Genomic DNA, 12,191 nt, shown 5'->3' with positions numbered 1-12,191 from the left:
ACTACAATGCATACAGTGCATGAAGTTCTGAGTCACACATGGGGGTCCATGTACCTGTAGTACAATGCATACAGTGCAGGAAGTTCTGAGTCACACATGGGGGTCCATGTACCTGTACTACAATGCATACAGTGCATGAAGTTCTGAGTCACACATGGGGGTCCATGTACCTGTACTACAATGCATACAGTGCATGAAGTTCTGAGTCACACATGGGCTCCATGTTCCGGTATTACGTACTATAACCACCCTCTGAAGAGCATATGCTGGAATCAGGATGGAGGGGTCACCCCTGCCCCCATGTGTCTGTGCCAAAAGCTGGCCACATGACTCAAACCAAAGTCCAGGCTTTCACATGCTGTTGTTGAAAAAATAAAGAGCTGTGATATTTTAGTCATTTATTAGGAATCCACGCGTGGGTGTGGAGCCCTCGTGGTGCAGTGGTTAAAGAGCTCGGCTGCTAACCAAAAGGTCCGCAGTTTGAATCCACCAAGCGCTCCGTGGAAACCCTATGGGGCAGTTCTACTCCATCCTACAGGGTCACTATGAGTCGGAATCAACTCGACAGCAAGGGTTTTTTGTTTTTTTTTTTTTAACACATGGGTGTAACGTGCAAATCTCAGGGGGTAAGGATGCTACATAAAAAAATTAAGATTTTGGCAAAGGATCCACTAATATGATACCTCCAGTATTAATTTACTCAAGATCCTGCTATTGGCCACTGGCCTTGATCCCCCACCCACATCATCTCCTTGAGTAGTTTGTTAACAAGAAAGTTATCAAGGGGGCAAATTCATAAATGAGAGATTTTTCAAAACAACACTTCCTTTTATTGAACAAACCAACAGCAATTTAGATCACCAGAGGTCAACACATCCCTGTCAAATATCCAAGCAACAAGTTACTGGCTGAGACAAGAAAGAATCCAACCAGGACAGCTGAGCTTCAGCTACACAGGCCACATTCATAGAACAAAGTCAGGTCATCAGCCAAAGACAACATGTGTGTGCCCGCATGCGCGCGCGTGCGTGCACGCACACGCACACGCACACACACACGCGCACACACACGCACACACACACACCCAATCCAGGTAATACAAACCTTAAACAAGAAAGGAAAGAAAAATATTCTGTCCCTCGGGTAGAAATCACCTGCGCACTTTGGCAAACACCTCCAGGGACAAGCTGAGTGTTGTAAATAACTGTTGGAGGCCAGGTGTGGGCCCCATCTCAAGGGGCAGCCACTACTCAGCTCCGGCTTATTGTTATCGCCAAGCAGGAACACAGACTCCAGGCTGCTATACCTTCCAATGTTTGAAGAGTAACCCAGACTTTCACGGGAAGCCCCCACAAGGGCAGAAGTTTCTGTCTTTTTGGTCACCGCTGTCTCTTTAGTACCTAGTGCTAGCACACTGTTTTAAAAACAACAGTGCCTGTGGAGTTGACTCCAACTCATGACAACTAGAACTGTGTTCTACAGGGTTTTCAATGGCTGATTTTTCAGAAGTAGATCGCCAGGACTTTCTTCCGGGGTGCCTTTGAGTGAACTTGAACCTCCAACCTTCTGGTTAGCAGCCAGGTGTGTTAACCATTTGTAACATCCAGGGGTGCTGGCACACTGTAGGTTCTCAAACAGCACTTGTTGATGGCATGAATGTAAAACACTCCAATTTGTAATTCAGTTTTTTCTTTTCAACGTAGTATGGTCAAACAGAGCATCGGCTGGCTAGATGCCCTCTGCGGTACTCCAGGTAACCTGAAAGACTGTCCTTTGTCCGTTTCTCTTTCTAAGGTAAGGCACAAGATCCCGAGATCCACAACTAGCTCCGTCTTTTCTCTTTAGAAAAGGAATCCTGTCACCACCACCCCAGTCATTAATCACATTAGTTTTAAAGGCCATATACAACTCTTTGGCATGAACAAACCTCCATTTTTCACCTAGACTCCAGGAGAAACAAGGACTTTCATCCCTAATATGGTGTTCAGACAACATCCAAATCCCGTAACATCCTATCTGACAGAATGTATTGTTGGTGTTGTTAGGTGCTGTTGAGTGGGTTCCGACTCATAGTGACCCAGTGTACAACAGAACAAAACACTGCCTGGTCCTGCACCATCCTCCCAATTGTCGCTATGCTTGGGCCCACTGTTGCAGCCACTGTGTCAATCCATCCCGTTGAGGGTCCTCCTCTTTTTCACTCACCCTCTACTTTACAAAGCACGATGTCCTTGTCCAGGGCCTGGTCCCTCCTGATAATATGTCCAAAGTCCGTGAGACGTAGTCTTGCCATCCTCCCCTCTAAGGAGCACGCTGGCTGTACTTCTGGTTGTACAGTGGATGTTAAGTGACATGTGACTATATAAACATTGTTCTCATTTTAGAGATTAAAAAACCAAGGCCCATTTGCCCAAGGTGACACTGCTGCAGTAGGCCAAGAATTTCAACCTGGGCCTTCGGGGTCCTGGTGGGTTCCTGAACAAGAAGTGTGTGCCTCTGGGACTTCAAGGCCCCCAACACCACCCAACCACACTTCCACAAGATGATGGGTAACTTGCCCAAGGCAGCTAGCTCAGCTACCAAGTGACAGAGCCCAGACTATGGCCAGCTCTTAGCCACCACACTCACTGAATGGAAATGCTTCAGGAAAAGTCTGGCTGTTGGCGGTGGTGTTTAATGGATAGAAATCACTTATTCACAACGATTGTTTTGAAAATGATTCCTTTTAACAATTCTTGACCTACTTCACTTTTGAAAAGTCAATGACATCTCCTCACTCATCTGGACTATGGTTTTATGGTAAATTTCTTTTGCTTATTTGTCTCCTATTCAAATATTCCAAATTCATAAGTTTATCTGATTTAAGTGCACTGCAGAATTTATCAGGCTGCGACGGTATGAGAACTCAAATACTTCTCCAACTTCTACAAGTGATTTGAATTCCTCAAAAGCACACCCACTGTAATATCAATCAACACCCTGTTTCATTCTCCTCGTTAGAAAAATAGTATCATAAACCCAAAAATAAGACCAGTTGTCCTATTTTCTTACACGGAAGTGTTACATGTTCCATGCAGTATACTTTCATTTCTTCTTTTAGTTGCTAGATTTCAGCAGCCAACTGTGTCACTTTGCTACGGCCCAAAAATAGCTAAGTTGAGTAGTTTAAAATTGCATTTTTTTGTGGCCAGAAAGCTATCATGCTGATTTCAGTTTGCAAAAAATTGATTAAGAGGGCAAGGGCCTGCATAGCCAATCACTGTAATTGCTGTCAATAAGTTGTACACCTGTAAAAAGCTGAATTGGCAAAAGTTGTGTGATAGATATATTTACAAAAATGACAAAAATAAAGAGTAGCTGGTGAGGCTGCTTATGTACAAACACACACCTCATGAGATTTGATTCCTTGGTCTGGAGGTGTAGGGTCATGGTTTCACAGGACATCCCAGTTAATTGGCCTAATGACGTGTTTAGTGCTTCTGTTACTACGTCCTAGTTCACTTCATAGTGCCTGGGGTCTTAAAACCTTGCAAGAAGCCATCCAAGGCAAAACAATTGGTGTCTGTTCACCTGGAGCAACAGAGGAAGAAGGAGAGTCAGGAATAGGAGGAGGATATGGAATGTGTGGCTAACTGCAGCCATGAACAACTGCCTCCCCTTTGCCATGAGATCAGAAGAACTAGATGGTGCCCAGCTACCATTACTGAACATTTTGATCAAAGGTTCTATAGCAGAATCTTGATCAAAAGAGGGGAAATGTAGAACAGAACTTCAAATTTTCATGGATTCTAGACTTTCTGGAGCCATGGATGATGGATGAACCCCTGAAACGATTGCCCTGAGATAATCTTTAACCCTTAAACCAAAAATATCCCAACGTCACATTAAAACCGAAAAATAGTTTAGCTTAACTAGTAAAAAATGTCTGCCTTGAGCATTATGCTCTTTTAAGAACTATCTGTATGGGATCAAAGTGACAACAGCAACTAGAAAGATTAGATAAGAACCTTAGGGGGACAGTGAGTTTATGTTAATGGCGGAGAAATAACTCAGAAAAGGAGGGTGAGAATGGTTGTACAACTTGAAGAATGTGATCAATGTCACTAAACTGTACATGTAGAAACTGCTGAATTGGTATATGCTTTGTTGTGTATATTGTCCACAACAACAAAATAAACAAAAATTAGAAGGAAAAAAGAGTGCAAGAGCTGTGCAGGGAGTGTGGTCCTCCCTTGTACGCTCTCTAGGTCTGAATCCATGAAGATACGGACATAAGGACATAAATGTGTTCAAGTGTCACACCAGTGCCCAATAAAAGCAAGCTCTCAAATACTACTGTTTGCTTCCCATTAAACCCAAACCCACTGCTGTCGAGTCAACTGACTCATAACGACCCTATAAGCAGAGCAGAACTACCTCATAGGGTTTCCAAGGAGTGGCTGGTGGATTCCTGGTTAGCCGTCCATCTCTTAACCACTGTGCCACCAGGGCTCCAAATCACAGCCCGCAGCAACGACAGTGACAGAGCGGGCTAGGGCCCCATTCTCTTCAGTTGCCAGGCAGTCCACAAGGCCTAAGCAAATCTTTCTACACAGGGAACTTGGAGACTCACACACACAGAAAGTATTTCCCCGGTTTAATCTGGGAAAGCAGAGATCTCCTTTGCAATGTGGGCAAAGAGGTATCTCAGACCTCACTGAGGATTCCTCATTTTGTTAAACCTCAGAACATAACCACTCTAGTTTTACATGGGATATCCTCACACCAGTTCTCACTCCAACTCACCTCCAACAGCAAAGCCAAGTACAGAGACCATCATTCAAGTTTATAGAAAGAAAAAAATTTGACTTTGTTTCTATATACAATTGTCCTTTTCAATTCCCTTTTCTTCTCATATACTCCTATTCAAATCTCTTTAATATAGATAATAATAAAAATGGTTAACTCATCAAACACTTACTATTTGCTGCACCCACTGCTAAATCCTTTACATGTATCCTCATTCAAGCCTCACAAAGACTACCCCATTTCACAGAGAGGGTAAAAAATGAGGCACAGAAAGGGTAAGTAACTTGTCCAAGGCAACACAGGTAGTAAACCGCAGAGGCAGGCTGACTCCAGAGGGTGGCTATATTCTTATGTGCTTTGCTATATTCTGTACAACATTCCATAACGGCCTGGCTTAGAAAGAAAATCAAAAGCATTAACAAGTTCTAGGCTAGTAAAATATTTCTCCTTGCTACATGCTGGCAAAAACAGCACAGTGCCTCCCATAAACTAGTTAACAAGTATCTAAGCCCTCATTCGATGTCAAGCTGTTCCCATCCCAGCTCAGGTACAGCAGGACCACCAGCAAGTTCCGTTAGAAGTGCTGTGAAAAAGGAAACGAGGAACGCCTGGCTCCTGGTCAGCAAACTGTCAGTCCTCCACCTAACCCTGAAATCACTTCTTCCATAAATACTGTTTTGTTAACAGTCAAAACATTAAGTGGTACAGGCATAAAAAAAATCTTGTGCCTGTGCAAAACAAACCCCGTTGCTGTCAATTCTGACTCACAGGGATCCTATAGCTACCCTATAGTGACCCTAACAGGACAGAGGAGAACTGCCCCGTAGGGTTTCCAAGGCTGTAATCTCTATGGAAGCAGAATGCCGCATCTTTCTCCCAAGGAGCGGCTGGTGGGTTCGAACTGCCTGCCTTTCGGTTAGCAGCTGAGCGCTGTGACCACTGCACCTCTTGTACCTGTGTGTAAAGCTGGCAAATCAGCCTATGTAGATCACACATTTTTCTGTCAAAACATGAAAAATTTTGCTACAAATCCTCCCAGGTAAAATGGTCTCTCCAATTACAGGTGTCCTCACAGGACAACCACACACAGCGCTTTCTAGCTACTCACAACAAGTTTGTGCAGCCGTCACTTACAAACGGCATAATCTTTTTGGATATGAGGAAACTACTAGTTTAATCTGTTCCACGTTGCAACTGCCATAGATTTCCTGAAAGTGAAATACACTTTTATTACTTCAAGATTTTTTTTAAAAGAGACTGGAACAATTCTGTAGTCTTAGAATTCTGAGAGGGAGGGGAATTGTAAGAAAAGGGGGAGGGGAAGCGTGGGTTTCTGAAACACGTTTATCTTCTTTGGAGTGACTTTTAGTTATAACATCACAGAAACACAATAGCAATTTTTTTACAAAAATCAAAGTCAATAATAGATAACTTTTTTAGAGATGTGCATTTGATTTTTTTAAGTGCACAGAGCCTTGAACAGTCCTGGGCTCGGTTCTTTGCAAGCAAAACGGTCACTCCCATTTCTCAGACAGGAAAGCAAAGGTATACAATTATTTTAATCATTTGGCAAATGTTTACTGAGGGCCTAATGTGTGTCCAGGTCCCCAGGCAGCATAATTGGTTTGTACTCACTAGTAACCTAAAGGTAGGTGGTTCGAACCCACCCAGCAGCACTGTGGAATAAAGGCCTGGCAATCTGCTTCCATAAAGAAAACCCAATGGAGCAGTTCTACTCTGCAACACATGGGGGCGTCATGAGTCAGCATCGACTCGATAGCACTGGGTTGGGTTTTTGGTTTTTAATGTGTGCCCAGGCAACCTCATTCTGGGACAAATTCAATGGCTGCTGCCAAATTTCACAAGTGGCACTCACTGCCTGTTGGGGGCCAGCGCCTCTCAGAACACTTCTCACCTTCCTGAGCCCCTCGCTGGACCACATCAGCAGCTCCTGGCTTTATCCAGGTCAAGCTCAGGTGCAGAGCTAACAGTGCAGGGCACAACTCCCTGGCCTCCTCTGTAATAGACTCTCCACGGACACAGCCAAAAATGCCATTTCGGTGATTGCCACCTGTTATGGCACAGCAGCCAGCCTGCAACCAAGGGACACCAAGGGCGGGGGGGGAGATAACTTCAGATGCCCTGAATTTTCTGCAGAAGCTCTGGGTTATGAAATGTGACCACATGAAAGATGTGCCGCAGGATTAAAGTGTTGATTATAATGTTTACTCTTGGAATTCAGAAAGCACACCATGTTATAATCTTCACCTTGTTTAGAAATGACACTCCATTGTCTCGCATGCAAAGTAAAACGCTGAATGGAAATCCAGATTTAAAAACTAATAATAATTTCACCATAAAATAGAAGAGTTAAAGAAAGTGACAACTCACTAGCAATGTTTTACTTGCTGTCTTCACCTAGGTGTGTGCCCAGACTGTCCTTTCGGTTAAGAAGTTTCCAGGGAAAAGGGGGGGGGTGGTTAGTGACCTTAAAAGCAACTGCTCTAAGGCATTTCAAACGCTCTCACATGAATGGCAAGAAAGTTCATCCCAGCTGGTGCACCAGGATGACTGATTATACTATGTTAACTTGGGAGTTTTTCAGAGGATAGAAAGACGATTCTGAAAGGGTTTTTGTTCGGTTTGGCAGCGTTAAATCATCGGCATTCCCTGTCCGGCTTCATGTAAACAACATAATCTTGTATTCAGTGAAAACAGGTCCATGATTAAGGGGAGATGCCCAAATCTTCACTACGGAAGAGTCCCCTTTCTCATTTCAGCCAACCTAGTCCTATAATGTTTCTGTCTCTGGCCATTACAACTTCCCCTATTTCCGAAAAGCCCTGTTAATACCTGTTTTGTGTAACTGTTTTAACTTCAAAAGAAGCCTTGGTGGCTCAGTGGTGAAGAGCTAACTGAAAGGTCGGCGGTTCAAACCCACCAGACACTCTCCAGGAGAGAAGACCTAGCAATCTGCTCCCGTAAAGGTTACTACCTAGGAAACCCAGTGGGGCAGTCCTACTCTGTCCTATAGGGTTGCTGTGAGTCGGAATCAAATCGAGTAGACGGCAACAGGTGTGGTTCTAGCTTCCATCACCCTCTAATGTGAACAGTGTTTAGAAGGAAACAAAGCTATTATCCCACAACTGTGTCTAGTTCAGAGACTGGATAAAGAGTCTTCATTTTCAAACAAGACACTTGAGGCAAAAAAAAAAAACTGGATGATTTCTCACTCCATCCCTAAGACTGAGATTGCCAACTTCACAAACACTATTTTTGCTTTTTGCTAGGAACGCCAAGTAGAGGGTCAGCAAAAAAAGAGGAAGACCCTCAACGAGATGGACTGGCCCAGTGGCTGCAGCAATGGGCTCAAGCATAACAATGACTGTGAGGATGGCGCAGGACCCGGCAGTGTTTCATTCAGAATCTACTCAACAGCACCTAATAACAACAGGAACGCCATAAAGGATGCACGGCAGGACTAAGGACGCACACGCAAATCCATGGAGAGAGCGGGCTCAGAGGGAGAGTCGCTGCCCATCAATCACGGGTCGTCCAATTCTGACACAGACAACGCACGCAGCAGAGCTTGTCCATCTGAAGTGTTTCCAGCACCAGCCTCCTAGATATAATTATCATACAAAACATATCAGAACCAAAGAGAAGGATTTCCTTCTGAGGGTGGAAAAAAAGAAGAAATCAATAATAAAAAAAAAAAAAATTCTGCTGACTAGCTAGAGAATGTAAAATAGATAAACTATTAACCCTCTGGAGTAACATAATTTCTGTGTTGTTGGAGACACTTAAATTCCCAATGATCAGACATATATACCAAATATTTGGATGAACTATGCTTGGCATTTGCATTAAAATAAGGTGTTGGGGAGGATGGAGGTATAAATGAAAGACTGGGTTGATAATTGTTGATGCTGGGTGGTGGGTAATGTTTTTTATTTTCTATTCATTTATTTTTATTATTTCTTCCATAATAGAGTACTTTTTAGAAGATGTAAGAGAATGTAATATCATGTTTGATAACACTTCTACTTTGCACTTGGAAAACATCACTTGAAACCCTAACCCGGATGCAGAATCCACACCTGCCATACTCTACTACCGCTGAAAGACTAGAGGCCACTGTTTCTGATCCACGGGGAAAAGATGCAGGCCAGGGCCGTGCTTCCAAAACCCTGCCCAAATGACACTTAATCTACAGCCGGAATGGAGCCTTGGTGGCGCAGTGGTTAAGAGCTCTGCTGCTTATCAAAAGGTCGGCAGCTCCAGTTCACCAGGCGCTCCTTGGAAACCCTATGGGGCGGTTGTACTTGGTCCTATAGGGTCGCTATGAGTCAGGAATCAACTAGATGGGAACGGGTTTGGTTTTTTTGTTTTTTCTTTTTTTAAGCCTGAATAGGAGCTGAAAACTCAAATGCAACTGAGAAGCTGGTGAGGTTCTGCGAGGAACAAACAAAATAACTAAGGAACGGTGATTTTGCTTAAGACCTCACAAGGAGAACCCTAATCTCAAACCAAAACCATTTTTATTCCAGGTGTCAAAGTGATAAATGCTTCTGAGGCTATGGCAGGCTGGGGAGGGGTGTCCACAAAGTGAGCCCCTGCCCTGCCATGTGGAGCCTGCAGGCCAGAGGGGCAGCGCAGAGCCCCGGAACCCGGCCGCGCGCCCCATCCCCACTCCTGCTGTGGCCCAGCGGCATGGAGGTGGCCGAGCCAAGGCATGGAAGTGGCGGGAGCCCGACGAGCGGCTCGGGGGCGCCCCCTGAGGTCCAGCGGCGTCGCGGCACCCTCGGAAGAGGCAAAAACAGCGCCTGGAAAGGCTCTGACGTTTTAACTTTGTGTGGCTCCGAAGGCTGCTGCACTGTCTTGGGCTGCACTTTTGCAAACCAAACCCCCGCTTCCCTGCGCCCCTTCCCTTTGCGATCCCCCCGGCTCCCGGAGGAGAAAAGGGCTATTCACCTCACAGCGCGGGGACGAGAGAAAATGAGGAAGACGAACACAGTTAAAGCCCCAGGAAGGCGGCATCGCTGGCGGTCCCATTTTTGGATTTCAAGCTTCCTCAGACAGCAGCCAAGACAAAATCACGGCTGGCCCACTGACCGCATCCCCGAGCAGCAGCAGAAGGCCAGAAGAGAAACGGGAATTTCCTCTGATTTTGCAAGGCTGCCCTCCGCTGCCTCCCACTGCCCGCGTTGAAGTGTTGCCCTTGCAAAGCTCCACCTCTGTGGACACCTGCCCCCACTCACCTGTCAAGACCACAGGAGAGAAGCCCAGTCTAGAAGGGGCAGACGTTTAATACAAACACTGAGTAATAGTCTTTAAGGGAGAGCAGCCAGCTGGCTCTCGCGCAATGTCCCCACCACCCCTTGCCCTGTGGACGCAGGACCCCCATAGGCAAACTCCAGGCCTCAGGGTGAGAGTGCACACACATCCTTGTGCTCGGTCTCCCGGCTGGGTTTCTGAACTACAGCAGGGGATCGGTGTGGCTCCAGGAGGGCAGGAGGATGTGTAGAGGATGCAAAGGAAAGGGGGGTGTTGAAGAAAAGAAGGCGCTCTGAGGGGCCCCCATCTCTCTCTGCCCCTCGGAGCCACCCCCGAGCCCACAAGGGTGGCACGCGCTACCTGTCTCCCCGGGGCGGGTCCCTGAGGGCAGCAAAGGCGCCCTACTCCGACGCGCACGACGGGGCTGGGGGCCCTGCTGCACCAAAATCTGGCACTCGGGCCGCCTGGGGACAGGCGGCTGTAACTAGGAAGAACGGAAACATTGGGGGCATGTCCCTCTTTTTCTTGGCTCAAATACCCACCACTCCGGGAACAGGTAGATGAGGGCAGAAAAATGGGGAGAGGGAAGGAGGGTGATCTGTCTTTAAGGGCGTGAGAGATGAAAAGCGAATCGCCTCTTTCTGCCTAGAGCAGAGGACGTGGCCTCCACCCCCAGGAAAGGGATGGATTGTTTCGACGGAGCTCGGGGCTATAGCTGGGGGTCTGCAAGAGCAGAGAGGGAGGCGGCAGGCCCCTTCCCTTCCCGAGAGGAAAGAAGACGGGGGTCTGCCCCAGCAGGGCTGGAAGCAGAGGGTCGCCCAGCCTCACACCGTTACGTGTGGTGATTTATTACCATCATCAATGGCCAATGTTGCTCCTCTCTTAGCCTGGCCAGAAATGAGAGGATCTGGGTCCCCCAAGCGCGAACAGCCTGCAAAAGGGCAAAGATGAAGGGAGGCAGGGAGTGCGAGACAGGAAAAATCCGCCCGGGAGCCAGCAATGGCCCCGCTGCCGACCCGCGCCCCGACCCCGGCGGCTGCGCTGGGCTGCGTCTAAAAGAGAAGGGACCGCTTGTAAACCTTCGGCTCCCGGCCCGCTCACTACACCCAGGCCCCAGCGCCCGGGGAAGGTGCCTTACGCTGGCCCCGAAGCGCAGCCCGCGCCCACGCCGGGGAGCGCGCCCAGCCCCCGAGACCAAAACGTAGGCTGCTCCCCAGATCCCCAACCCCTCCGTGGCCACCTCATTCCACCTCATTTGCATCCCGCAAGCACCAGCCTTTCCAAAAGGTCGGAGAGCGGCAAAGCGAGTCCCCTCCCTTCTGAGCTCCTTCAACCCCCGCCGAAACGAGGGGCGCACCTCGAACTCCCCCCTAAAACCTACAGAGCCATCCTCCCCGCGGCCCCAGCCTCCCCAGTCGCCCTACAGCGCTGGCTCTCCCGATCGGCGGCTATCAGTAGAGCGACTCCCTTTTCTCCCAGCTCCAGCACCCCCAGTTCCCTCAAACCCAAGCGGGAGCAGACCCTGGCAGCCCCCGAACCCTCCTCGGCCAGCCTCTACCTCCACCCTGCCCAACCACCCGCCTCCCCCAAACGCCGCCAGGAGCCAACGGAAAGGATTCCTCTTCTCCTCTCCGGGGGCCCGGCCCCCCTCCAACCTCTCCGGGGTCGCCGGGACTGGCGCCCGAGCTCTACGCCCCGGCGACAACTCCGCATCCCCAGCGCGTCGGCCGGGGCCGCGTCTCCTCCGCGGCCAGCACTCACCGGGAAAGCACACGACATAATGGAGCACAGAACTGGTGACTTTCAGGAACAAAATCCACCAACACGGTTCCAGTAACCTCCGCATGTCCGAAAACGCACATCGAAAAGAGGAAGGCAGGGGGGTAAAGTTGTTGGATAAGTTCTTGCCTCTGTGCGAGCCTCGGCTAAGCCCGGGCGCTTCCTCTGCTAGCCCGCTTCACTGGCCCCCCGCGCTCGGCAGCCCGAGTCCCCCTGAAAGCCAGAAAGCCGCCAAGCGCCCCCCGGAAAATCTCAAAAAGTAAGCGGGAACGCGGAGCCACGCTGGGGACGATCCTCTCGGCGGAGAAGGGCTCCCTGCTGTTTAAAACGGAGTGAGCCGAGCGGGC

General features: G+C 48.2%; 1 protein-coding gene across 1 annotated transcript in view; it reads right to left on the bottom strand.

The window, feature by feature from the left end:
• The window catches only part of PTPRG (protein tyrosine phosphatase receptor type G), a 786,467-nt gene extending 774,556 nt beyond the window's left edge, over window positions 1–11,911 (bottom strand). The window contains exon 1 of the mRNA XM_004368651.2: window positions 11,827–11,911. Coding sequence (XP_004368708.1) covers window positions 11,827–11,911 — 85 coding nt within the window. The remainder of the gene's footprint in view (window positions 1–11,826) is intronic.
• Window positions 11,912–12,191: the final 280 nt, after the last annotated feature.

The sequence above is a fragment of the Trichechus manatus genome, unplaced genomic scaffold (genome assembly GCF_000243295.1).
Source record: "Trichechus manatus latirostris isolate Lorelei unplaced genomic scaffold, TriManLat1.0 scaffold00001, whole genome shotgun sequence".
Taxonomy (NCBI): domain Eukaryota; kingdom Metazoa; phylum Chordata; class Mammalia; order Sirenia; family Trichechidae; genus Trichechus; species Trichechus manatus.
The sequence above is the reverse complement of the archived record's forward strand: the minus strand, read 5'-3'. Positions and strand labels throughout refer to the sequence as shown.